Here is a 27,036-nt window from a genome sequence, read left to right on the forward strand (position 1 = left end):
GTACAGGGTCACAGTGCTGTGAACTGGCCTCCCTGGTCTGGGACAGGGTCCCAGCCCTGTGCACTGGCCTCACTAACCCGGGACAGGGTCCCAGTGCTGTGCACTGGCCTCCCTGGTCTGGGACAGGGTCACAGTGCTGTGCACTGGCCTCACCAACCTGGGGCAGGGTCACAGTGCTGTGCACTGGCCTCACCAACCTGGGGCAGAGTCCCAGTGCTGTGCACTGGCCTCACTAACCTGGGGCAGAGTCCCAGTGTTGTGCACTGGCCTCCTTGGTCTGGGACAGGGTCCCAGTGCTGTGCACTGGCCTCCCTGGTCTGGGACAGGGTCCCAGCCCTGTGCACTGGCCTCACTAACCTGGGGCAGGGTCCCAGTGCTGTGCACTGGCCTCACTAACCTGGTACAGGGTCACAGTGCTGTGCACTGGCGTCCCTGGTCTGGGACAGGGTACCAGCCCTGTGCACTGGCCTCACTAACCCGGGACAGGGTTACAGTGCTGTGCACTGGTCTCACTAAACTGGGACAGGGTCACAGTGGAGTGCACTGGCCTCCCTGGTCTGGGACAGGGTCCCAGTGCTGTGCACTGGCCTCACTAACCTGGGGCAGGGTCCCAGCGGTGTGCATTGCCCTCACTAACCTAGTACAGGGTCACAGTGCTGTGCACTGGCCTCCCTGGTCTGGGACAGGGTCCCAGCCCTGTGCACTGGCCTCACTAACCTGGGGCAGGGTCCCAGTGCTGTGCACTGGCCTCTCTAACCTGGTACAGGGTCACAGTGCTGTGCACTGGCCTCCCTGGTCTGGGACAGCATCCCAGCCCTGTGCACTGGCCTCACTAACCCGGGACAGGGTCACAGTGCTGTGCACTGGTCTCACTAAACTGGGACAGGGTCACAGTGGAGTGCACTGGCCTCCCTGGTCTGGGACAGGGTCCCAGCCCTGTGCACTGGCCTCACTAACCCGGGACAGGGTCACAGTGCTGTGCACTGGTCTCACTAAACTGGGACAGGGTCACAGTGGAGTGCACTGGCCTCCCTGGTCTGGGACAGGGTCCCAGTGCTGTGCACTGGGCTCACTAACCTGGGGCAGGGTCCCAGCGGTGTGCATTGCCCTCACTAACCTAGTACAGGGTCACAGTGCTGTGCACTGGCCTCCCTGGTCTGGGACAGGGTCCCAGCCCTGTGCACTGGCCTCACTAACCCGGGACAGGGTCCTAGTTCTGTGCACTGGCCTCACTAACCTGGTACAGGGTCACAGTGCTGTGCACTGGCCTCCCTGGTCTGGGACAGGGTCCCAGCCCTGTGCACTGGCCTCACTAACCCGGGACAGGGTCCTAGTTCTGTGCACTGGTCTCACTAAACTGGGACAGGGTCACAGTGGAGTGCACTGGCCTCCCTGGTCTGGGACAGGGTCACAGTGCTGTGCACTGGTCTCACTAACCTGGGGCAGAGTCCCAGTGCTGTGCACTGGCCTCACTAACCTGGGGCAGAGTCCCAGTGTTGTGCACTGGCCTCCTTGGTCTGGGACAGGGTCACAGTGCTGTGCACTGGCCTCACTAACCTGGGGCAGAGTCCCAGTGCTGTGCACTGGACTCCCTGGTCTGGGACAGCGTCCCAGTGCTGTGCACTGGCCTCCCTGGTCTGGGACAGGGTCCCAGCCCTGTGCACTGGCCTCACTAACCCGGGACAGGGTCCTAGTGCTGTGCACTGGTCTCACTAAACTGGGACAGGGTCACAGTGGAGTGCACTGGCCTCCCTGGTCTGGGATAGGGTCCCAGTGCTGTGCACTGGCCTCACTAACCTGGGGCAGAGTCCCAGTGCTGTGCACTGGCCTCACTAACCTGGGGCAGAGTCCCAGTGTTGTGCACTGGCCTCCTTGGTCTGGGACAGGGTCACAGTGCTGTGCACTGGCCTCACTAACCTGGGACAGGGTCCCAGTGCTGTTCACTGGCCTCCCTGGTCTGGGACAGGGTCCCAGCGGTGTGCATTTCCCTTACTAACCTGAGGTTTCTGTCCATCAGGAATCCGCACTATTAGGTGAATTCAAAGTAACAATTGTTAAGCAAAGATACCAATAAACTATTGTGGAGATCTATAGACCCAGTCCTGCTGGGTTAAGAGCTAACACTGCCCTTCATCAAATCACTTGTGGTTGCTAAAGAATTGATTTCCATTCACTGCTTGTATTTGACAGCAGCGTATATCGTTTTCTCCTCAGCGATTATTGAAGTCGGGTTTCCGGTTTTCTGTCGCAAGAACTGAATATCAGCGTAATACAATTCCCCTTCATCTAACTGAAACACAATGAAATACACAGGGGTTACAAACAAACTCACCCCATCAAACAGACCCACCCCCAACCTGCCCCATCGAACAGACCCACCCCCAACCTACCCCATCAAACAGACCCACCCCCAACCTGCTCCATCGAACAGACCCACCCCCAACCTGCCCCATAGAACAGACCCACCCCCAACCTACCCCATAGAACAGACCCACCCCCAACCTACCCCATCAAACAGACCCACCCCCAAACCTGCTCCATCAAACACACCCACCCCAAACCTGCCCCATCAAACAGACCCACCCCCAACCTACCCCATCAAACAGACCCACCCCAAACCTGCCCCATAGAACAGACCCACCCCCAACCTACCCCATAGAACAGACCCACCCCCAACCTACCCCATAGAACAGACCCACCCCCAACCTACCCCATCAAACAGACCCACCCCCAAACCTGCTCCATCAAACACACCCACCCCAAACCTGCCCCATCAAACAGACCCACCCCCAACCTGCTCCATCAAACACACCCACCCCAAACCTGCCCCATAGAACAGACCCACCCCCAACCTGCCCCATAGAACAGACCCACCCCCAACCTACCCCATAGAACAGACCCACCCCCAACCTACCCCATCAAACAGACCCACCCCCAACCTACCCCATAGAACAGACCCACCCCCAACCTGCCCCATAGAACAGACCCACCCCCAACCTACCCCATCGAACACACCCACCCCCAACCTGCCCCATCAAACAGACCCACCCCCAACCTACCCCATCGAACAGACCCACCCCCCAACCTGCCCCATAGAACAGACCCACCCCCAACCTGCCCCATCAAACAGACCCACCCCCAAACCTGCCCCATAGAACAGACCCACCCCCAACCTGCCCCATAGAACAGACCCAACACAACCTGCCCCATATAACAGACCCACCCCCAACCTATCCCATAGAACAGACCCACCCCCAACCTACCCCATCAAACAGACCCACCTCCAACCTGCCCCATAGAACAGACCCACCCCCAACCTACCCCATCAAACAGACCCACCCCCAACCTGCCCCATCGAACAGACCCGCTCCCAACCTGCCCCATCAAACAGACCCAGCCCCAACCTACCCCATCGAACAGACCCACCCCCAACCTGCCCCATCGAACAGACCCACCCCCAACCTACCCCATCAAACAGACCCAGCCCCACACCTGCCCCATCGAACAGACCCAGCCCCAAACCTGCCCCATCGAACAGACCCACCCCCAACCTGCCCCATCAAACAGACCCACCCCCAACCTGCCCCATCGAACAGACCCACCCCCAACCTGCCCCATCGAACAGATCCACCACAACCTACCCCATCAAACAGACCCATCCCCAACCTACCCCACTGAACAGGCCCACCCCCAACCTGCCCCATCGAACAGATCCACCACAACCTGCCCCATCGAACAGACCCATCCCCAACCTACCCCACTGAACAGGCCCACCCCCAACCTGCCCCATCGAACAGACCCATCCCCCAACCTGCCCCATCGAACAGACCCATCCCCAAACTGCCTCATAGAACAGACCCACTCCCAACCTGCCCCATCGAAAAGACCCACCCCCAACCTACCCCATCAAACAGACCCACCCCAAACCTGCCCCATCAAACAGACCCATCCACAACCTGCCCCATCGAACAGACCCATCCCCAAACTGCCTCATAGAACAGACCCACTCCCAACCTGCCCCATCGAAAAGACCCACCCCCAACCTGCCCCATGAAACAGACCCACCCCCAACCTGCTCCATCAAACAACACCACACCCCACCACCCCCCCCCCTGCCAACTTACCCCATTGAACAAACCCAAAACCCCATCAACCCACATCAGAGGCAGAGTCTGGATCCCATCTCATACATATCAATGTCCCGTCAATCTTTCTGCTAAAGGTATTGGCCATTTGTAGAACTCCAGGGGTATGGGGTACACAGGTTCACGGCCATTGCTCCCGGCAGGAGCTGTGTTAACTGGGAAACAGGAGGAAGAAGAGTTTATCAGGACTTCCGCGGCGTGAAGCCCTGGAAGTTTTGAACTCTCAGTTCTCTTCTGGATAGCCCACATTGGTGTCTTGCCCAAACTAGGGCAGGAATCCAGGCTACAGTCAGGGAGCTGGAGGTGAGGTAAGGAGTCAGAAGCCACTGGACAGCTTAGGTTCGAGCTGGTTGGGAACTAGGGTGTGTTCACTCCAACCAGCACCGAGGTTGAGGGGATTACTGATTTAGATGAGGCTGGGGATGGGGTCAGTGGCAGGTGGGAGACTTCATCACCGCTGGAATGGACAACTGACCAGTGCACTCCTCTATTCAGTCACCTGACAGCACACTCTCTCTGTTGGGGGAGGAAGTGTCCATCCAGAGCTAAGGGCCATTACCTTAAAATCTGAGCCAGGCCGCTCAGGGGTGATGTCAGGAAGCACTTATTCACACAAAGGTTAGTGGAGGGAATCTGGAACTCTCTCTCCTTCCTCAAAAAAACTAAGGTAGGAGGGTCACTTGAGCATTCAAAACTGAGATCAATCAGTCTTTGTTCAGCAAGAGTAGGGTGCAGAAGCAAGACGGGTAAATAGAGGAGAAATAAATATCGGCAATGATTCCATTCAATGGGGCTCCTGACATCGAGGAAAATCAAATTCTAGTGAAGAATGACCTCTATTTAACAGCATGATATCTGAAAGCTCTTACCACTGTAGAGGTGGCATCCTCCTGATTGTTATCCTGCAGTTTACCTGTAATAAAATAAGAATCTTTGAGTTTATCATAATTGCCATTTGTAACCAGTAACCACAGAGAAACTGCAGTGTTGTCAAAAACCTCGAGTTAGACTGCATCCCACTAGGTGAGGATAAACCGTACACTCAGCTCGTTCTGTACACAAATACACCATGGATTCAGCTTTACCTCAGTGGGGACTCTTGCCTCTGATTGAGAAGGTTGTGGGTTCAAGACCCACTCCAGCGATTGGAGCATGTAATCCATGGTCACACTCCAATGCAGCACTGAGGGAGAACTGCACTGTTGGACTGTCAGTACTGAGGGAGTGCTGAGCTGTCAGAGGGTCAGTACTGAGGGGTTGCTGCACTGTTAGAAGATCAGTACTGAGGGAGTGCCGCACTGTCAGAGGATCAGTGATATAAGAAGAACGGTAGCCAGCAAGAAAGAGCGACTCGGTCAAACATCAGATGAGAGGCACCCTCTACATAGTCATACACCTACACCCAGCCACCTAAAGTCAAGGAAGAGCTTCATGAACAGTGTCGTTCCATTACGATCAACCCCATCTGAAACCCACATCGCCTTGTTGAAAGATCGGCTCACCAGTCTCAAACAACCCCTGGCGATGGAAATTCTACCGGATGAAAGTCTTCCCCCAGGAGCTAATTGCAACCGGGCAACCTGGAAGTGCCTTAACAGACTTAGGACTGGTGTAGGTCATTCAAAGATGTCACTAAGCAAATGGGGATATACAACCTGCCCGACAACTTGTGAATGTGGAACTGAACCACAGATTATGCAAACATCTCCTGCAATGCCTATCACTAGAGGAACGCTGCACTGTTGCAGATCTTGCCAAATCCAACAACAAGGTGCAAAAATGTGTCCAGTTCTGGCTGGGCCATGAGTAAACTGTCTGTGGGCACGATAAGAAGAAGAGAGTCAGTACTGAGGGAGTGCTGCATTGCCAGAGGGTCAGTACTGAGGGAGTGCTGCATTGTCGGAGGGTCAGCATTGAGGGAGTGCTGAGCTGTCAAAGGGTCAGCACTGAGGGAGTGCTACATTGTTGGAGTGTCAGTACTGAGGGGAGTGCTCCACTGTTGGAGGGTCAGTACTGAGAGAGTGCTGCACTATTGGATGGTCAGTATTGAGGGAGTGCTGCACTGTCAGAGGCTTAGTGCTGAGGGAGTGCAGCACTGTCAGAGGGTCAGTACTGAGGGAGTGCTGCACAATTGGTTGGGCAATACCGAGGGAGAGCTGCACTGATGCTGAGGGAATGCTGCAATGGGGAAGGGCCAGTACTGAGTGAACACTCAAATCCATGCAGAACCAAATGAGAGAGTTGAGGATCCAACTTTTAAATTCCAACGGGGAGCGGGTACTGGTACTGTGCCTGTTCATCATTGGGTCTGAATTCAGCCAGAAATTAACGGATGAAAATTCTCTTGTACTAGACTCTCATAACTAAGTCCTTAATGTCCCTAATTTGTGCTAACACCAAACTTGCTCAGAATGGCTGCAGGAATTGAAAGAGAAATTCCAAGCATGAGGCATATTAATGACGCAGGAGAGATGGGGCATTACTCTGCAGCCGCGTGTCCAATAGCTTGAAACAGATATCGAGTGCTTGAAATGGGAAAATGGTCCATTTTTCCCAGATAACAATGAGTCCAAAACTTATTCAACTGATTCTTAGAAACAACACTGAAGAGCAAACATCAGCTGTAGGAGCAGTGAATTACTTTTCTTACCGTAGACTGACGCGTACACTGTGTTTACTTCTTCAGCAGAGGTCCTAGTCAAACTGTGCAGAAACAATGTCCACGGTTTATTTACAGCAGAAACAACAATGAACATTTCAATGGAACAATTTAACACTGAGACTGCACTGAGTAGAAAAGAACATTGAAGGACGTCACTTACTCTTTATAATAAAACTCTGCACGTTATAATTGTTTGGTACTGGTGTCATACAGATCTTTCTGAGGTGACTTTGACAGGTTTAGGTAAGGCAAAGTAAAGCAGTTTCCATTTTCTGGTGGCTCAAGGGCTAGTGGACACAGATTTAATGTTGCAGACAAGAGATGCTGGGGGTTTGTGTGAGGAAGAACAGTTTTACACCGTGAGTGGCAATGAGCTGGAACTTGCTGCCCATGAGGGTTGGGGGGGAAGCAGAGACGATGAATGATTTCAAAATGAAATTGGATGGGGCACTTGAGGAAATTAACTTGCAAGTTTACGTGTGTAAAGTCGGATAATAGGACCAACTGAGTTCCTCTACAGGGAGCTGGCATAGACTCAATGGGCTGAATGGCCTCCACCTGTACCATAATGATGCTGTGAATGACGTCAAACTGAGACTAAAAGGTAAAACAGAATTCAATATTAGCAGATAATAAAGCAGGAATCTATGGTGGTCAGGACTGTTAAGGCTGCATTCTGTAAACATGGCCAGGATTATAAATTCATTGTTGCATCTTTGCTCCTGGTTGTTACAATAATGTAATGAAACAGGTCTCCGCAGCTAGAATTGCCTTTCAGGAGCCACAATCCCAGGCTGCCTTCTCCTTCATGGGTGTCGGCATGGTGGAGTGATTTAAAACGTAGTGCTCAGGACGCGTTAGAGCAATTAGTGTCGAATAGCCTCGAAATAGGAAGATTGAGGGAAGGTTTGACAAGCCAAGTTTGAAATGGTAAAAAGAACAGTTAAGTTAAACACTGATAGACAGTTTCCATCGGCAGGTGTGCTGCAGACACAAGGCCATGATTACAACCTAAACCTCAGATGAGATTAGGAAAACCTTTTCCAGTAATGTCGAATTCTCTGACACGCGGTGACCAAGACATTGTAAAAGTCAACTGATAATTCAGGGAAATATAAAATGATTGAGGAAAAATGAATGGGAAAATGTGACTCTATAAAATTAGTCCTCAAGAAAGATCTAACTTCACCAGGGGAAAATGGTCAAATGGCCCCTCTTGAACTATAATCTCTGTGTTTCTAATGTGTAGCGCTGCTTGGTTATGTCATTAAATTACTAATATCAGGTTATGCTGCAATATTTCTCGGGGTAACAGTGAAGTTATAAAGGTTCATTATTGATGTAATAAGAAGTGAATAAGAGAGAATGGACAGTGACAAGTGGGGAAAAGGAGAAACCATTGAAAGGGTTGGAGGGAGAGGTCAACAGCACAAATCATACACATGCTTTGAAATCCAAAACTCCTTTAATCAGCCAAAAAATGTTGGTGTATTTTATAACTGGACAACTTACTGCTTCTCTCCGGTTGTGCTTTTCACGGGGTGGGGGCACTTGACTAATGCAGAGTGGCTGGCCCACCATCGTCTTGACCAACCCCAAGCTATCCCCATAATATGGTAGGTGGGCGGGTGCCAAAATTCAGCCCTCCTCCGTGGGCCTGCTGGCAGCATCGGCAACACCCACCACTCAGACCTTTTGCTGCTGGGATTGCCGGAGCTGCTGGTTAATCAGAATTGGTCAGCAACTGTCCACATGGGGCCTTCCTCCTCCTGAAGGGCGGGAGTCCCACTCTCTGGCTGGTTAGCCTGCCAGGAGCACCTTGTGGCTGCGGGGTCCATGTGTGGGCTGCCAACCAGGTGGGTGGGGGGGGGTGGGGGGGTGGGGTGCGGTGGGGGGCGGAGAGGGCGCGAGCAGTAAAATCCAGCCCGTTCTTTATGTCTCTGCATTTACCTCCTCAGAAAGAGAAGATCGAGAAATCAAAGCTCCTTTCGCTCGATTCCTTGGCTGATTTCATCCCTGCACCAATCCTTAATACGACACTACAATCCAACGAGAAATGAAATGAAATTGTATTTACCTTTCCAGTTTTAACCTGCTTTGAAAACATGCCCATTTTTTCATGCAGATTATTGTAATTATTAGGATGCAGAGTAAGAGGACGAATGCCACAGAGCAAGCTATAACGCTGCTGACATGCAGTGACTGTTTATCAGGCTGTTCTGGAAAACATCAAGATTTTTTGTATAGTTTAACATCAGTGAAATGAATCAGGTAAGGACTTTCAAAAACCAGGTTTAATGCAAGAATGATGGAGACTGAGGGCTCTCTCTCTCTCTCTCTCATAACATTGATGTCAGGCACCAACCTTCCCAAGGGCAATTAGGGATGGACAATATAAATTCTGGCCTCACCAGCGACACCCACGTCCCATGAAAGGATTTTTTAAAAAGACCTTCGCTTGTGTCTTCTTTCCAATCTCCCGTATTTCACCTGCTTAAAGCCGGTAACATTTAATAACCTTCTTCCAGTTCTGATGGAAGGTCTTTGATCTGAAACATTAACTCAGTTTTTCACTTTCTCCAGGTGCTGTCTGACCTGCTGAACGTCTCCAGCGCTCTCTGCTTTGATTTCAGATTTCCAGCATCCGCAGAATTTTGCTTTCTTGTTAACGTCTCCAAATGTTTTTTATCGAGGAGAAGCATGTACTTCCGGATTGTTAGGAATAAGAGGACACAGGGGGAAGAGCATTTTTAGCTAGCGGGTCAATAAAGGTCTGGAATAGACTATTTGGAGAAGGTATCGAAGTGGACGGGATGGATGTGTTCATGAAACAGGAGATGTCTCTGAGCAGAGAGAAGTGTTGCTTTAAAGCTTGATACAAGAAGTGAGATGAACCAAATGGGAAGCTGGTTGACCACCGCTGCTGTTTCTTAAACGCCCGATCATCTGATTAAACCAGTGATACCTCAACCATTGCCATGTTCTCAGTGAGCTGCAAACTGGCTGAAGTTTGAGTATGTAAAGGTGAACGTACGTCGATATTGGATGGTTCTGCTGCAATATATGTAGACGTTAAAGAGATTTCTTGCAGAACCTTTCTTCAGTGCGTTAAATAAAAACGGAGTCCGTGACAAGAGAGAGTGTGTGTGTGGGCTTTGGGAGGTGAAATGTGTGGGCTAGCATGGCTGATAGGGTAGAGCGTCTGTCTACCCATCTCTACAGGAGGATCTGTGCCTGCTGTCGTTTAGACTCGGAGGCCTGGTCAGCAGGCCTCACACTGTCCTGGTGAGACATTGGCGATTCTCAGTGGTCAGTGGGGGGGTGCTGTAGAATGAGGCCAAGGTAGTGCTGCTGCAACCTTTCACCTGCCTTCACAACCATCAGCTGATCCACCAATGAAAGATTTCATGGTCGTGGCCAGGTGGTGTGTGGCAATTGGATGGGTGGCGACAGTTGGTGATTGCAAGTTGTACCCTAAAAAAGTATAACAGGTGTTAAGCCAGTGCAAAGGGTCGGGAGAGGGGGATGTAGAGGGGAGGATAGAGCAAAAGGGAAGGTTTGTGGCAGATGGGAAGACGGGAGAGATTCAATGAACAGCAGACTCTTTACCAGCATCCGTTGCCAGAGAAGATGGGGGCTGTGATATTGACCTGAAATTGTTGAGCTCAGCACTGAGTTTGGGAGGCTGAAAAACTCTGAACCTAAAGTGGAGATTCCTCCAGCTTCCATTGAGTTTCAATCAAACAGCATCTGAGGCCAAGGACAGAAATCAGAGTGGGGGGGGTGGGGGGGGGGCGTGAGAGAGAAAACTAAAATGACAAGTGACACAGGAATGAATGGAGGTATTCGGTGAAGCAATCGACCAATCAGAATTGTCCTCAAAATATACAAACACTGATAGAAATATAGTAAAAGGTTTGTCAGTTATATTGGTAATTTTGGGTGTTAGGAATGAATTTTAGCTTTAATGTTTAAATCTGATTTGTATTTCTGTATCTGTGTGTTAAGAAAAGGTCAAATTGAGTTTTAGCTTCACTTTAAAAGGTGCTTGATTTCTAATGAGAGTTTTACGACAGCTGGAACTAAATTAAACAAAATCCAGTGGAAAAACTGGATTGTTGCTTAGCAACAGGGGTCCAGAGAGGCAGATCCCTCCCATGGGCACCCATGGAAGAAACTAGAAACAGCAGCTTTGATTTGGGAGCTGTTTGAGTTCAGTTGGTTTTGAAGACAGCTGTCAGGCAGAGGCAACCTAGAAGGAGCAGAGAGCCAGTCCCAAGCTAAGGAAGAAAGTCTCCAAGTCCAGGAGGGTGGAACAGGAGAAAGTCCCAAGAAGACCTTCCAATCAAAGGAAGGACAGAAACCTGGAAAAGGTCCTGTTAAGTGGATTTAAGAGTGATGAGCAGAAAAAGGCTCCAAGCCTAAAGAGATAAAGGCTTGTAGGAAGCCAGAAGGTCCAAACAGACAGCTGTAACTCTTTGCTATGGACAGATGAATAAGTGGTGTACTGTTGACAGCTGAGTCACTGAGAAAGAGAGTGCATTGAAGAAAGCTTGAATGCATGTGGTGACGGAGGGAAGAGGAACATCAGAAGTAGAGTTCGAAACCCTGGAGGTGAACCCTTGCAGAAGGCGTCTGAGAGAAAGCATTGGTTTCGGAATAGATTCCAAGGCGAGTTCTTGGAGAGTAGAGATTGGAAACTCTCGTGTGAAAGATGAAGTTCAGTGAGACTGGTTGGCTCACAATGTGTCAAGCATCTGGGGGTAGCTGAAGAGAGACCTATGGCATTTGTCTGGGGTGGCATCTGTCACTTGGTTTCAGGGAGTGGTGTGTCTGGCCACTGGGTGCCTATTGGTACATGGACTGTGTCCTTACTATGGACATTAGAGTATAAGATAGCTTTTGTAACTTGTGTTATACTTACAAATCTGCATATATCCATAAATGTATAGTTGTGGGTGAAGGAGCATTGTAATATAGTTCATTTTTTTCTTGAATGTTTTATTCAGCTAACTCCTGTGACTCTGTTCAGTATCCACACTCCATGTATCCAGACAAACAAATAAAGTTAGGATCTATTTACAAAACAAAAACAGAATTACCTGGAAAAACTCAGCAGGTCTGGCAGCATCGTCGGAGAAGAAAAGAGTTGACGTTTCGAGTCCTCATGACCCTTCGACAGAACTTGCGTTCGAGTCCAAGAAAGAGTTGAAATATAAGCTGGTTTAAGGTGTGTGTGTGGGGGGCGGAGAGATAGAGAGACAAAGAGGTGGAGGGGGGGGTGGGGGTGTGTGGTTGTAGGGACAAACAAGCAGTGATAGAAGCAGATCATCAAAAGATGTCAACGACAATAGTACAATAGAACACATAGGTGTTAAAGTTAAAGTTGGTGATATTATCTAAACGAATGTGCTTAATTAGCATATCTTTTGATGATCTGCTTCTATCACTGCTTGTTTGTCCCTACAACCACACCCCCCCACCACCCCCCCCCCCAACCTTTTTGTCTCTCTATCTCTCCGCCCCCCACACACACACCTTAAACCAGCTTATATTTCAACTCTTTCTTGGACTCGAACGCAAGTTTTGTCGAAGGGTCATGAGGACTCGAAACGTCAACTCTTTTCTTCTCCGCCGATGCTGCCAGAGCTGCTGAGTTTTTCCAGGTAATTCTGTTTTTGTTTTGGATTTCCAGCATCCGCAGTTTTTTTGTTTTTATTTTTGTTTTTATTTAGGATCTATTTAGTTGGGTTCCTCCCTGGGATCAGTGGTAGCCTCAGCTAAGGATCATAACAATTAGTTGAAAGCATTGAAAAGCTCATGAAAACTAAAAAGTTTAAATTTTTCGAGATTTTTAAAAACATTTTAAGCCATTAATTCAAAATTTAAACGCACAAAACTGGTCCCCAAATCCCAACCTGTCCATCAATCACACCATTGGAAATCAGTTAGAATCATGTAGACTGGGCTTACTGATTATATTCAGCCGTGTTCCATTCCCACTGATATCTCCCCACACTTTGCAATAATAGACGGCAGTGTCACTGGGCTGGACGTTGGTGAATGTCAGAATGAAGCTGTTATTGGAGGTGTCTCTGAAAGGCTGGAAACGCTCAGTGAAACCTGGACTCCGTTGTGTCTTGTTCTTTATATCATGAGTCAAAACCCACTCCATATCTTTCTCTGGTAGCTCCCGGTACCAGTGAACATCGGTGTCTCTCACTGCGGCATTCCTCATGGTGCACTGTAACTGTGCAGTGCGACCCTCTGTGACACGTTCCAGACTCGGAGACTGGATAAGGACTGGAGCATTTGCATCTAGGAAAAGATATCAACAACATATTAACCAGTGTGCAAACTTCAAATTGTCCTCAATGTTTCAGATCAGGTAGCATAGATTATAGCCTGAAAGGAACAGGTCCCAGTAACACATCAGAAGAGTTAATATATTATCTTATATTAAAATATGGGATAATTTTCTGAGCTTCTGCACCCTGACCTCTTCATTCTGCATTCAGCTGTGTGGGAATATTTTTATTCTCTTCCCTCAGATCATAAATAAACCTTTGAATGAGATTAATTATATATAAAAAATAATTTTACAAGTTTGGTAATAATTCTCAGTTGGGAAATGTGTCTATAAAAATGACAGTTGATAACCAGAGAAATAAACCTCAGAACAACAAAGGGACATTCATTTCCTTTTATCATACCTCCCACACTCTACCATGGATCAGCCACCTCTTTTTGCAAAACTGTACACAATCCTTCATGGCATCCACCCATTGAAATAATCCCTTCCCATAGCCCATGTACACTCTCCCCTATTATTGACTCTACCCCCCTGTTTAATCAGCTCCCATTGTCTATGTGCATTTAATCCTATCACGGAATTTTTAACCAAACCCATTTCTTCCTGATTCCCTTTGGCTCCAGTTTTGCTCAGGGCCTTTGATGCCAAACTCGGTCAAATGCTCACTTTCACCTCACCTCTCCACTGGTTGGAGTCATCGCTAGCACAAAGGAAGATGGTTGTGGTTGTTGGAGGTCAGTCATCTTAGTTTCAGGACATCACTGCAGGAGTTCCTCAGGGTGGTGTCTTCGGCCCAACCACCTTCAACTGCTTCATCAATGACCCGCCTTCCATCGTAAGGTCAGAAGTGGGGATGTTCGCTGATGATTGCACAATGTTCAGCACCACTCGTGACTCCTCGGATACGAAAGCAGTTTCGTGCCCCAAGGAACAAGACCTGGTCAACATTCAGGCCTGGTTCATAAGTGGCATGTGAACATAAGAATTAGGAGCAGGAGTATGCCACCCAGCCTCTCGGCCCTACTCTGCTATTCAATAAAATCATGGCTGATCTGATTGAAACCATAACTCCACATTCTTACCTACCCTGATAACCTTTCACCCCCTTGCTTCTCAAGGATCTATCTAGCTCTGCCTTAAAGTTATTCAAACATTCTGCTTCCACTGCCTTTTGAGGAAGAGAGTTCCAGAGATTCACAACCCTCTAAGAGAAAAAAATGTCTCCGCACCTCTGTCTTAAATGAGCGACCCCTTATTTGTAAACTGTGGCAAGCAATATTCATGCTACACAAGTTCCAGGTAATGAGACAATGACCATCTCCAATGGCATTACCGTCACTGAATCCCCCACTATCAACATCCTGGGGGTTACCATTGACCAGAAACTGAACTGGACTAGCCATATAAATACTGTGGCTACAAGAGCAGGTCAGAGGCTAGGAATCCTGTGGCGAGTAACTCACCTCCTGACTCCCCAAATCCTGTCCACCATCTACAAGGCACAAGTCAGGAGTATGATGGAATACTCCCCACTTGCCTGGATGAGTGCAGCTCCCACAACATTCAAGAAGCTCAACACAATCCAAGACAAAGCAGCCTTGATTGGCGCCCCATCCACCACCTTAAACGTGCACTCTCTCCACCACCAACACACCGTAGCAGCAGTGTGCACCACCTACAAGATGCACTGCAGCAACTCACCAAGGCTCCTTAAACAGCAATTTCCAACCTCCACCATTTAGAAGGACCAGGACAGCAGACAGATGGGAACACCACCACGTGTAAGTTCCCCTCCAAGCCACTCACCATCCTGATTTGGAAATATACCTTCACTGTCGCTGGGTCAGAATCCTAGAATTCCCTCCCTAACAGCACTGCAAGCGTGCCTACACTAGCATTTCAAGTAGGTGGCTCACCACCACCTTCTCAAGGCCCACATCCCATGAAAGAATGAAAAATATATTGTGCATTCCCTTGCCTTGTTAGTTTTCCAACAAGAAGTACCTCATAAATTTCCAGAACTCCATTTGCTATTTTTCTGTGCACCTCATCAGGCTATTGATATCTTTCTTCAGTCTCCAGGTTTCTTCCTCACTATCAACCACATGGCCAATTTCCTTATTATTTTTAAACTTTTTAATTATACTCCCTACACTTAAGTCAAAATCATTATGTACCACAAAAAGCAAGGGAACTAATACTGAGCCATATCACACTCCTCTGGACCCAGCCTTCCAATCACAAACAAAACACTCATTAACCATTGCTCTTTGCTTCCTTTTACTGAACCAACTTTGGATCCAATCAGCTCCTTTCCTTGGATCCTGCAAGCTTTGTAATTTACTGATCAGCCTGCCCTGTGGAACCTTGTCAAAAGCCTTGCTGAAATCCATGTAAATGACATCAAATATTCTACCCAGAAGGTGGTGCTGGAGTGTGCGCTGATGCCCTGTGTGGATCAGGACCCGGAAATGGCCCTCACATCTGGAATTAAACAATCACCATAAGGTCCTGACCATTGAGTAGACAAGGCCTACCATCTCCCGAGTTTAGAAGAATAAAAGATAAACTCATTGAAGCATTAGAAATTCCTCAGGGGTTTGAGGGGTAGATGCTGGGAGGATGTTTCCCCTGGCTGGGGAGTTTAGGATTAGGGAGAACAATTTCAAGATAAGATGCTCGGCCATGAGACAAGGGAGCAAAATAGTTGTGTGCCCTTGGAATTCCTACCGCAGAAAGCGGTAGGTGTTCAGAGGTTGAGTATATTCAGGACTGAATTCGATCAATTTTTGATCTCCAGTGGAATGAGAGGAGATGGGAAGAGGGTGGAAAAGTGGAATTGATGGTGGAGAAGGAGCAAACTGAATGTTGGAGCAGGGTCAAAGGCCAAAGGTCCTACACCTGTTCCTCTTTCTTACATTTCACATGTGTCAAATCCATTTGTGGCATCTACGGATTGTGAATTCAGTTAATTAAGAAATATTGAATAAAAATCTTAGTCCCAGTAATGATGGCCATAAAACTATCGGATTGTTATAAAGACCCACCTGTTTCACTGATATCCTTTAGGGAAGGAAATGCACCATCCTTACCCAGTCTGGCCTACATGTGACTCCAAGCCCACAGAAATGGGATTGACTTTTAACTGCCCTCTGAAGTGGTTTAGCAAGACACTCAGTTCTATCAAACACTTATGCTCGAGAAAGTTCAAGAAGGTAGCTCACCACCATCTTCGGGAGGGTAATTAAAGATGTGGAATACATGCTGGCCTAGTCAGCAACACCCACATCCCATGGATGATAGAAACACTATTGATCCATTCTCATATCTCCACTATTCAACTCTTGCATTTTTCACTCCACAAACAACATTTCCACTCTCCATACCATGGCCACTACACTATTGTGTGCGACTGTAAACATTTCCATTTGTCTACTCTGCTGTGGGAAGGTAAAACAGGTTCTCCAGTAAGGTACTGTTACCATCACCCTGCCAGTGTTAGCTAACATTGACTTACCAGTTACATTGAGCTGTGTCCCTGCTCCATAGATGTAGCTCCACACGCTGCAATTGTAGACAGCAGTATCACTGAGGGTCACGTTCACAATGGTCAGAATGTAACTGTTGCTGCTGACATTCCTGGAAAGCTGAAAATGGCTGTGGAAACCCTGGGACTTGGTAATAGTGCCGTTCACAAACTGGCTCAACACCCACTCGCTGTTGTACCCGGGTCTCTGGCGGTACCAGTGGACATCGGTATCATTCACACTGGCATTGTACATGGCACATTGTAGCTCGACAGTCTCACCCTCTGGCACCTTGCTAGCATTTGGATACTGGAGAAGGACGGGATCAGCCAATGGACCTGTGTGTGGGGAACAGATGGAGCTCAGCACAATGAAATATATTTCTCCAGCATCCAAAGTTCAACAATTCATAAAGAAAGTGTAATGTTATAAGACTGCCTGATGTTTAATCCATCAAACTGAGTGGCTGGAAAATGTGCAACTCAACATGATCAAGAGTGTGAGGTGTGGTTTAGAGGCAGCATTCTTGTTTCTGAGTTAGAAGGTAAGGGGATCAGGTCCCACTCCGGGGCTTTCAGCATATATTTAGGCAATCAAAGATATGATGGAGGCTGCACTGTAGGAGGAGTCATCACTGAACTGAGGTGATAAACCAAGTCCACCCGTACAGTTGGATGTGAAACATTATTCAAGGATTAGCAGGAGAGTTCACCCAACATTCAAGACGAGGGCTGGAATTTTCCAGCTTCCCTGTGGAGGACCCAGCGAACCACTGAAATTCCCGTTCACAACAGAGGGACCAGAGGGTCACGTTGGTGTGAGGGGCTGGAAAATCCCAGCCAATAATTATCCTTCAACTAGACGAGGTGGCCATTTATTAATTGCTGTTTGTGGAACTTTGTGTGCTTCCTACATCACATCAGTGACCACAAATGCTCTTCATTGTCTGTAAAACGTGTTGGGATGCACTGGGGTCGGGAAGGGTGCTACATAAAAGCAACTATTTCATTCTTTTCCTATTTAACGCCATTGTCCTAAAAGTGCCAATGGAAGGCTGGGACAACGCACACCCATCCCTGAGTATAATGTGCAGCCCTCCTGTGCACTCTCACTAAAGTGATGGCAGCTGAGTGGGTGGAGGGCTGTGCCAAGGACCCTCAGAGGGCCAGTCAGATAATGGAGGAGGCTCAGCACGATGATAGAGTTATGCTTTTTCACACTGATGATATCTCATCGAGAAGGGACATGAGCAAGATTTTTAAATATTTAAAATGGGCTCAGGTATAGGAAGCACAATTTCCAAGTGAACAGGTGACTCAAAACTCATCAATGTAGTAAAAAGTGAGAAGAATAGAGACAGACTCCAGGGGGATATTGACAGACTGGTGAAATAGCCAGAGACATGACAGGCGAAATTGACCATAGAGAAGTGGGGAAAGTTTGGTAAGTGTGAGGAGAGGTGAATATGAATGAAATGGTACAATTTTAAACAGAGACCTCGGGATGAATGTGCATAATTCTTCAAACGATAGGACCAGTTGAGAAGGCTGTTTATAAATGCATACAGGACCCTGGGTCTTATTAATAGGGAATAGTATACAAAAATAAGGGAGTTATACTAAACCTTTATAAACATCGATAAGGCCCCAGCTGGAGAAATGTGTCTAATTCTGGACACCACACTTCAGGGAGGATGACAAGGCCTTAGAGAGGATGCAGAGGGGATTTATTAGAATGGTTCAGGCCTGATGTTGGGGTGAAGTGGTGATGTTAGAGGGGGTTGTGGTAACTTGTACCAGTGATTGTGATGAATTCTCACAAGGAGAAAATAGAGAGAAATATGAGGAATTATTGAAAAAAATCTACTGTCTGAGTTGCACTGTAACAGATTATTATTGCTTTAAACAGAGAGTCATAGAGTTATACAGCACAGAAACAGGCCCTTCGGCCCATCATGTCCATGCTGGCCATCAAGCACCTATCTATTCTAATCCCATTTTCCAGCACTTGGTCCGGAGCCGTTGCTAAGGCGTTTCAAGCGCTCATCTAAATACTTCTTAAATGTTGTGAGGGTTTCTGCCTCTACCACCCTTCAGGCAGTGAGTTCCAGATTCCAACAACCCTCTGGGTGAAAAAGTCTTTCTTCAAATCCCCTCTAAACCTTCTGCCCCTTATCTTAAATCTATGCCCCCGGTTATTGACCCCTCCACTAAGCGATAAAGTTTCTTCCTATCTACTCTATCTATGCCCCTCATAATTTTGTATACCTCAACCAGGACCCCCTCAGCCTTCTCTGCTCTAAGGAAAACAACGCCAGCCTATCCAGTCTCTCTTCATAGCTGAAATGCTCCAGCCCAGAATCTCCTCTGCACCCTCTCCAGTGCAATCACATCCTTCTTATAATGTGACGACCAGAACTGCACACAGTACTCCAGCTGTGGCCTAACTAGTGCTTTATGTAGCTCCAACATAACCGCCCTGCTCTTATATTCTATGCCTCGACTAATAAAGGCAAGTATTAATGTTTTGTAATGTTCAATTTTAATTTACTTTAGAATTCCTAATGCCTACCTGGATAACAGAAATCAATTTTGGGGCCAAATAGAGTACTTACGTCAAGCTTATCAATTCTGTTCAGAGGTGAAATGTGTATAGAAGAAGGATTTCACAATGTCGTGCTCCCAGGCAGGAGTCACAGTCCCATGGAATATTGGTCAGAGATAAGGTTACAACATCACATTCCCAATTCCTCAGTCCATTGTCTCTGCTGGGAGTGTATGGGTACAGAATTCCCCTCTGTGTAGTGATGCTATTGTGAATAAAACTAAACCTAACATACTTACTGGTTATATTCAGCCGTGTTCCATTCCCACTGATATCTCCCCACACTTTGCAATAATAGACGGCAGTGTCACTGGGCTGGACGTTGGTGATTGTCAGAATGAAACTGTTATTGGAGGTGTCCCTGAAAGGCTGGAAACGCTCAGTGAAACCTGGACTCCGTTGTGTCTTGTTCTTTATATCATGAGTCAAAACCCACTCCATATCTTTCTCTGGTAGCTTCCGGTACCAGTGAACATCGGTGTCTCTCACTGCGGCATTCCTCATGGTGCACTGTAACTGTGCAGTGTGACCCTCTGTGACACGTTCCAGACTCGGAGATTGGATAAGGACTGGAGCATTTGCATCTAGGAAAAGATATCAACAACATATTAACCAGTGTGCAAACTTCAAATTGTCCTCAATGTTTCAGATCAGGTAGCATAGATTATAGCCTGAAAGGAACAGTTCCCAGTAACACATCAGAAGAGTTAATATATTATCTTATATTAAAATATGGGATAATTTTCTGAGCTTCTGCACACTGACCTCTTCATTCTGCATTCAGCTGCGTGGGAATATTTTTATTCTCTTCCCTCAGGTCATACATAAACCGTTGAATGAGATTAATTATATATAAAAAATAATTTTACAAGTTTGGTAATAATTCTCAGTTGGGAAATGTGTCTATAAAAATGACAGTTGATGACCAGAGAAATAAACCTCAGAACAACAAAGGGACATTCATTTCCTTTTATCATACCTCCCACACTCTACCATGGATCACCCAACTGTTACCTCTTTTTGCAAAACTGTACACAATCCTTCATGGCATCCACCCATTGAAATAATCCATTCCCACAGCCCATGTACACTCTCCCCTATTATTGACTCTACCCACCTGTTTAATCAGCTCCCATTGTCTATGTGCATTTAATCCTATCACAGACTTTTTACCAAACCCATTTCTTCCTGATTCCCTTTGGCTCCAGTTTTGCTCAGGGCCTTTGATGCCAAACTCGGTCAAATGCTCACTTTCACCTCACCTCTCCACTGGTTGGAGTCATCGCTAGCACAAAGGAAGATGGTTGTGGTTGTAGGAGGTCAGTCATCTTAGTTTCAGGACATCACTGCATGGATTCCTCAGGGTAGTGTCTTCGGCCCAACCACCTTCAACTGCTTCATCAATGACCCGCCTTCCATCGTAAGGTCAGAAGTGGGGATGTTCGCTGATGATTGCACAATGTTCAGCACCACTCGTGACTCCTCGGATACGAAAGCAGTTTCGTGCCCCAAGGAACAAGACCTGGTCAACATTCAGGCCTGGTTCATAAGTGGCATGTGAACATAAGAATTAGGAGCAGGAGTATGCCACCCAGCCTCTCGGCCCTACTCTGCTATTCAATAAAATCATGGCTGATCTGATTGAAACCTCAACTCCACATTCTTACCTACCCCGATAACCTTTCACCCCCTTGCTTCTCAAGGATCTATCTAGCTCTGCCTTAAAGTTATTCAAACATTCTGCTTCCACTGCCTTTTGAGGAAGAGAGTTCCAAAGATTCACAACCCTCTAAGAGAAAAAAATGTCTCCACACCTCTGTCTTAAATGAGCGACCCCTTATTTGTTAACTGTGGCAAGCAATATTCATGCTACACAAGTTCCAGGTAATGAGACAATGACCATCTCCAATGGCATTACCGTCACTGAATCCCCCACTATCAACATCCTGGGGGTTACCATTGACCAGAAACTGAACTGGACAAGCCATATAAATACTGTGGCTACAAGAGCAGGTCAGAGGCTAGGAATCCTGTGGCGAGTAACTCACCTCCTGACTCCCCAAATCCTGTCCACCATCTACAAGGCACAAATCAGGAGTGTGATGGAATACTCCCCACTTGCCTGGATGAGTGCAGCTCCCACAACATTCAAGAAGCTCGACACAATCCAAGACAAAGCAGCCTTGATTGGCACCCCATCCACCACCTTAAACGTGCACTCTCTCCACCACCAACACACCGTAGCAGCAGTGTGCACCACCTACAAGATGCACTGCAGCAACTCACCAAGGCTCCTTAAACAGCAATTTCCAACCTCCACCAGCTAGATGGACCAGGATAGCAGACAGATGGGAACACCACAACGTGCAAGTTCCCCTCCAAGCCACTCACCATCCTGATTTGGAAATATACCTTCACTGTCGCTGGGTCAGAATCCTAGAATTCCCTCCCTAACAGCGTGCCTACACTAGCATTTCAAGTAGGTGGCTCACCACCACCTTCTCAAGGACAAGTAGGGATGAGCAATGTGATGCCCACATCCCATGAAAGAATGAAAAATATATTGTGCATTCCCTTGCCTTGTTAGCTTTCCCACAAGAAGTACCTCATAAATTTCCAGAACTCCATTTGCTATTTTTCTGTGCACCTCATCAGGCTATTGATATCTTTCTTCAGTCTCCAGGTTTCTTCCTCACTATCAACCACATGGCCAATTTCCTTATTATTTTTAAACTTTTTAATTATACTCCCTACACTTAAGTCAAAATCATTATGTACCACAAAAAGCAAGGGAACTAATACTGAGCCATATCACACTCCTCTGGACCCAGCCTTCCAATCACAAACAAAACACTCATTAACCATTGCTCTTTGCTTCCTTTTACTGAACCAACTTTGGATCCAATCAGCTCCTTTCCTTGGATCCTGCAAGCTTTGTAATTTACTGATCAGCCTGCCCTGTGGAACCTTGTCAAAAGCCTTGCTGAAATCCATGTAAATGACATCAAATATTCTACCCAGAAGGTGGTGCTGGAGTGTGCGCTGATGCCCTGTGTGGATCAGGACCCGGAAATGGCCCTCACATCTGGAATTAAACAATCACCATAAGGTCCTGACCATTGAGTAGACAAGGCCTACCATCTCCCGAGTTTAGAAGAATAAAAGATAAACTCATTGAAGCATTAGAAATTCCTCAGGGGTTTGAGGGGTAGATGCTGGGAGGATGTTTCCCCTGGCTGGGGAGTTTAGGATTAGGGAGAACAATTTCAAGATAAGATGCTCTGCCATGAGACAAGGGAGCAAAATAGTTGTGTATCCTTGGAATTCTCTACCGCAGAAAGCTGTAGGTGTTCAGCGGTTGAGCATATTCAGGACTGAATTCGATCAATTTTTGATCTCCAGTGGAATGAGAGGAGATGGGAAGAGGGTGGAAAAGTGGAATTGATGGTGGAGAAGGAGCAAACTGAATGTTGGAGCAGGGTCAAAGGCCAAAGGTCCTACACCTGTTCCTCTTTCTTACATTTCACATGTGTCAAATCCATTTGTGGCATCTACGGATTGTGAATTCAGTTAATTAAGAAATATTGAATGAAAATCTTAGTCCCAGTAATGATGGCCATAAAACTATCGGATTGTTATAAAGACCCACCTGTTTCACTGATATCCTTTAGGGAAGGAAATGCACCGTCCTTACCCAGTCTGGCCTACATGTGACTCCAAGCCCACAGAAATGGGATTGACTTTTAACTGCCCTCTGAAGTGGTTTAGCAAGACACTCAGTTCTATCAAACACTTATGCTCGAGAAAGTTCAAGAAGGTAGCTCACCACCATCTTCGGGAGGGTAATTAAAGATGTGGAATACATGCTGGCCTAGTCAGCAACACCCACATCCCATGGATGATAGAAACACTATTGATCCATTCTCATATCTCCACTATTCAACTCTTGCATTTTTCACTCCACAAACAACATTTCCACTCTCCATACCATGGCCACTACACTATTGTGTGCGACTGTAAACATTTCCATTTGTCTACTCTGCTGTGGGAAGGTAAAACAGGTTCTCCAGTAAGGTACTGTTACCATCACCCTGCCAGTGTTAGCTAACATTGACTTACCAGTTACATTGAGCTGTGTCCCTGCTCCATAGATGTAGCTCCACACGCTGCAATTGTAGACAGCAGTATCACTGAGGGTCACGTTCACAATGGTCAGAATGTAACTGTTGCTGCTGACATTCCTGGAAAGCTGAAAATGGCTGTGGAAACCCTGGGACTTGGTAATAGTGCCGTTCACAAACTGGCTCAACACCCACTCGCTGTTGTACCCGGGTCTCTGGCGGTACCAGTGGACATCGGTATCATTCACACTGGCATTGTACATGGCACATTGTAGCTCGACAGTCTCACCCTCTGGCACCTTGCTAGCATTTGGATACTGGAGAAGGACGGGATCAGCCAATGGACCTGTGTGTGGGGAACAGATGGAGCTCAGCACAATGAAATATATTTCTCCAGCATCCAAAGTTCAACAATTCATAAAGAAAGTGTAATGTTATAAGACTGCCTGATGTTTAATCCATCAAACTGAGTGGCTGGAAAATGTGCAACTCAACATGATCAAGAGTGTGAGGTGTGGTTTAGAGGCAGCATTCTTGTTTCTGAGTTAGAAGGTAAGGGGATCAGGTCCCACTCCGGGGCTTTCAGCATATATTTAGGCAATCAAAGATATGATGGAGGCTGCACTGTAGGAGGAGTCATCACTGAACTGAGGTGGTAAACCAAGTCCACCCGTACAGTTGGATGTGAAACATTATTCAAGGATTAGCAGGAGAGTTCACCCAACATTCAAGACGAGGGCTGGAATTTTCCAGCTTCCCTGTGGAGGACCCAGCGAACCACTGAAATTCCCGTTCACAACAGAGGGACCAGAGGGTCACGTTGGTGTGAGGGGCTGGAAAATCCCAGCCAATAATTATCCTTCAACTAGGCGAGGTGGCCATTTATTAATTGCTGTTTGTGGAACTTTGTGTGCTTCCTACATCACATCAGTGACCACAAATGCTCTTCATTGTCTGTAAAACGTGTTGGGATGCACTGGGGTCGGGAAGGGTGCTACATAAAAGCAACTATTTCATTCTTTTCCTATTTAACGCCATTGTCCTAAAAGTGCCAATGGAAGGCTGGGACAACGCACACCCATCCCTGAGAATAATGTGCAGCCCTCCTGTGCACTCTCACTAAAGTGATGGCAGCTAAGTGGGTGGAGGGCTGTGCCAAGGACCCTCAGAGGGCCAGTCAGATAATGGAGGAGGCTCAGCACGATGATAGAGTTATGCTTTTTCACACTGATGATATCTCATCGAGAAGGGACATGAGCAAGATTTTTAAATATTTAAAATGGGCTCAGGTATAGGAAGCACAATTTCCAAGTGAACAGGTGACTCAAAACTCATCAATGTAGTAAAAAGTGAGAAGAATAGAGACAGACTCCAGGGGGATATTGACAGACTGGTGAAATAGCCAGAGACATGACAGGCGAAATTGACCATAGAGAAGTGGGGAAAGTTTGGTAAGTGTGAGGAGAGGTGAATATGAATGAAATGGTACAATTTTAAACAGAGACCTCGGGATGAATGTGCATAATTCTTCAAACGATAGGACCAGTTGAGAAGGCTGTTTATAAATGCATACAGGACCCTGGGTCTTATTAATAGGGAATAGTATACAAAAATAAGGGAGTTATACTAAACCTTTATAAACATCGATAAGGCCCCAGCTGGAGAAATGTGTCTAATTCTGGACACCACACTTCAGGGAGGATGACAAGGCCTTAGAGAGGATGCAGAGGGGATTTATTAGAATGGTTCAGGCCTGATGTTGGGGTGAAGTGGTGATGTTAGAGGGGGTTGTGGTAACTTGTACCAGTGATTGTGATGAATTCTCACAAGGAGAAAATAGAGAGAAATATGAGGAATTATTGAAAAAAATCTACTGTCTGAGTTGCACTGTAACAGATTATTATTGCTTTAAACAGAGAGTCATAGAGTTATACAGCACAGAAATAGGCCCTTCGGCCCATCATGTCCATGCTGGCCATCAAGCACCTATCTATTCTAATCCCATTTTCCAGCACTTGGTCCGGAGCCGTTGCTAAGTCGTTTCAAGCGCTCATCTAACTACTTCTTAAATGTTGTGAGTGTTTCTGCCTCTACCACCCTTCAGGCAGTGAGTTCCAGATTCCCACCACCCGCTGGGTGAAAAAGTCTTTCTTCAAATCCCCTCTAAACCTTCTGCCCCTTATCTTAAATCTATGCCCCCTGGTTATTGACCCCTCCACTAAGCGATAAAGTTTCTTCCTATCTACTCTATCTATGCCTCTCATAATTTTGTTTACCTCTATCAGGTCCCCCCTCAGCCTTCTCTGCTCTAAGGAAGACAACCCCAGCCTCTCCAGTCTCTCTTCATAGCTGAAATGCTCCAGCCCAGAATCTCCTCTGCACCCTCTCCAGTGCAATCACATCATTCTTATAATGTGACGACCAGAACTGCACACAGTACTCCAGCTGTGGCCTAACTAGTGCTTTATGTAGCTCCAACATAACCGCCCTGCTCTTATATTCTATGCCTCGACTAATAAAGGCAAGTATTAATGTTTTGTAATGTTCAATTTTAATTTACTTTAGAATTCCTAATGCCTACCTGGATAACAGAAATCAATTTTGGGGCCAAATAGAGTACTTACGTCAAGCTTATCAATTCTGTTCAGAGGTGAAATGTGTATAGAAGAAGGATTTCACAATGTCGTGCTCCCAGGCAGGAGTCACAGTCCCATGGAATATTGGTCAGAGATAAGGTTACAACATCACATTCCCAATTCCTCAGTCCATTGTCTCTGCTGGGAGTGTATGGGTACAGAATTCCCCTCTGTGTAGTGATGCTATTGTGAATAAAACTAAACCTAACATACTTACTGGTTATATTCAGCCGTGTTCCATTCCCACTGATATCTCCCCACACTTTGCAATAATAGACGGCAGTGTCACTGGGCTGGACGTTGGTGATTGTCAGAATGAAACTGTTATTGGAGGTGTCTCTGAAAGGCTGGAAACGCTCAGTGAAACCTGGACTCCGTTGTGTCTTGTTCTTTATATCATGAGTCAAAACCCACTCCATATCTTTCTCTGGTAGCTTCCGGTACCAGTGAACATCGGTGTCTCTCACTGCGGCATTCCTCATGGAGCACTGTAACCGTGCAGTGTGACCCTCTGTGACACGTTCCAGACTCGGAGACTGGATAAGGACTGGAGCATTTGCACCTTCAAGGGAAAAAGATCAATAATTTCAAAACCAGTCTGAAGATTACAAAATTTCTCCAGTGTTTCAATGAAAAATGCATCAGCTCACATTACCTTGTGTAAATACTAAACAAATGATCTGATCTGAAAAGCTCAAGGATTTCTTTGTTTCTAAGATTATGATCACATGTTCAGCTTCCTCTGCCACTTCCTTCCCATTCCCAACCTCCCCAATTCTTCCTCCCTGATCCCCATCATTCAAGATTCTTCCCACTCTCTCTCCCATTTCCTCTCTTCATATTTCCTGAACAGCTCACTCTCCCTCACTCATTTCTACTCCTTACTCCCCCTGACCCTTCTTCATCCTTTACCCTATAGCTCAAACACTAGTAGCATTACTCAAATACTTAAAAACTCTGTCTCCTCGAGCAAACTATTCGGCCCTATCTGTCCTCCCTGTTGCTGCATCTTCATCTAATTTCCATCC

The 27,036-nt window shown here is 46.9% G+C and overlaps 1 protein-coding gene across 1 annotated transcript; it reads right to left on the reverse strand.

Moving 5' to 3' along the window:
* Nucleotides 1-592: 592 nt before the first annotated feature.
* LOC121289013 (tyrosine-protein phosphatase non-receptor type substrate 1-like) lies at nucleotides 593-26,490 on the reverse strand. Its single transcript, XM_041207896.1, has 9 exons — nucleotides 26,226-26,490; nucleotides 23,371-23,718; nucleotides 19,491-19,835; nucleotides 16,638-16,985; nucleotides 12,781-13,125; nucleotides 8,885-9,026; nucleotides 6,796-6,848; nucleotides 5,015-5,058; nucleotides 593-2,290 (listed from the first exon to the last, which is right to left on the reverse strand). Exons 1-9 carry the CDS (start codon nucleotides 26,488-26,490, stop codon nucleotides 2,171-2,173), a joined length of 2,010 nt encoding a protein of 669 aa, XP_041063830.1. The 3' UTR covers nucleotides 593-2,170.
* Nucleotides 26,491-27,036: the final 546 nt, after the last annotated feature.

This window comes from Carcharodon carcharias, chromosome 2 (assembly GCF_017639515.1).
Source record: "Carcharodon carcharias isolate sCarCar2 chromosome 2, sCarCar2.pri, whole genome shotgun sequence".
In the NCBI taxonomy this organism is placed as follows: domain Eukaryota; kingdom Metazoa; phylum Chordata; class Chondrichthyes; order Lamniformes; family Lamnidae; genus Carcharodon; species Carcharodon carcharias.

Excerpts from the sequence above, each read along its gene's own strand:
- LOC121289013 (XM_041207896.1), bottom strand. The coding sequence starts at position 26,490 with ATGAGGAATGCCGCAGTGAGAGACACCGATGTTCACTGGTACCGGAAG. Across the intron at positions 9,027-12,780 it reads AACACGGCTGAATATAATCA|AACAGCCTGATAAACAGTCA; the intron begins GTAAGCCCAGTC and ends GATGTTTTCCAG. Across the intron at positions 5,059-6,795 it reads AGTGTACGCGTCAGTCTACG|GTAAACTGCAGGATAACAAT; the intron begins GTAAGAAAAGTA and ends ATTTTATTACAG.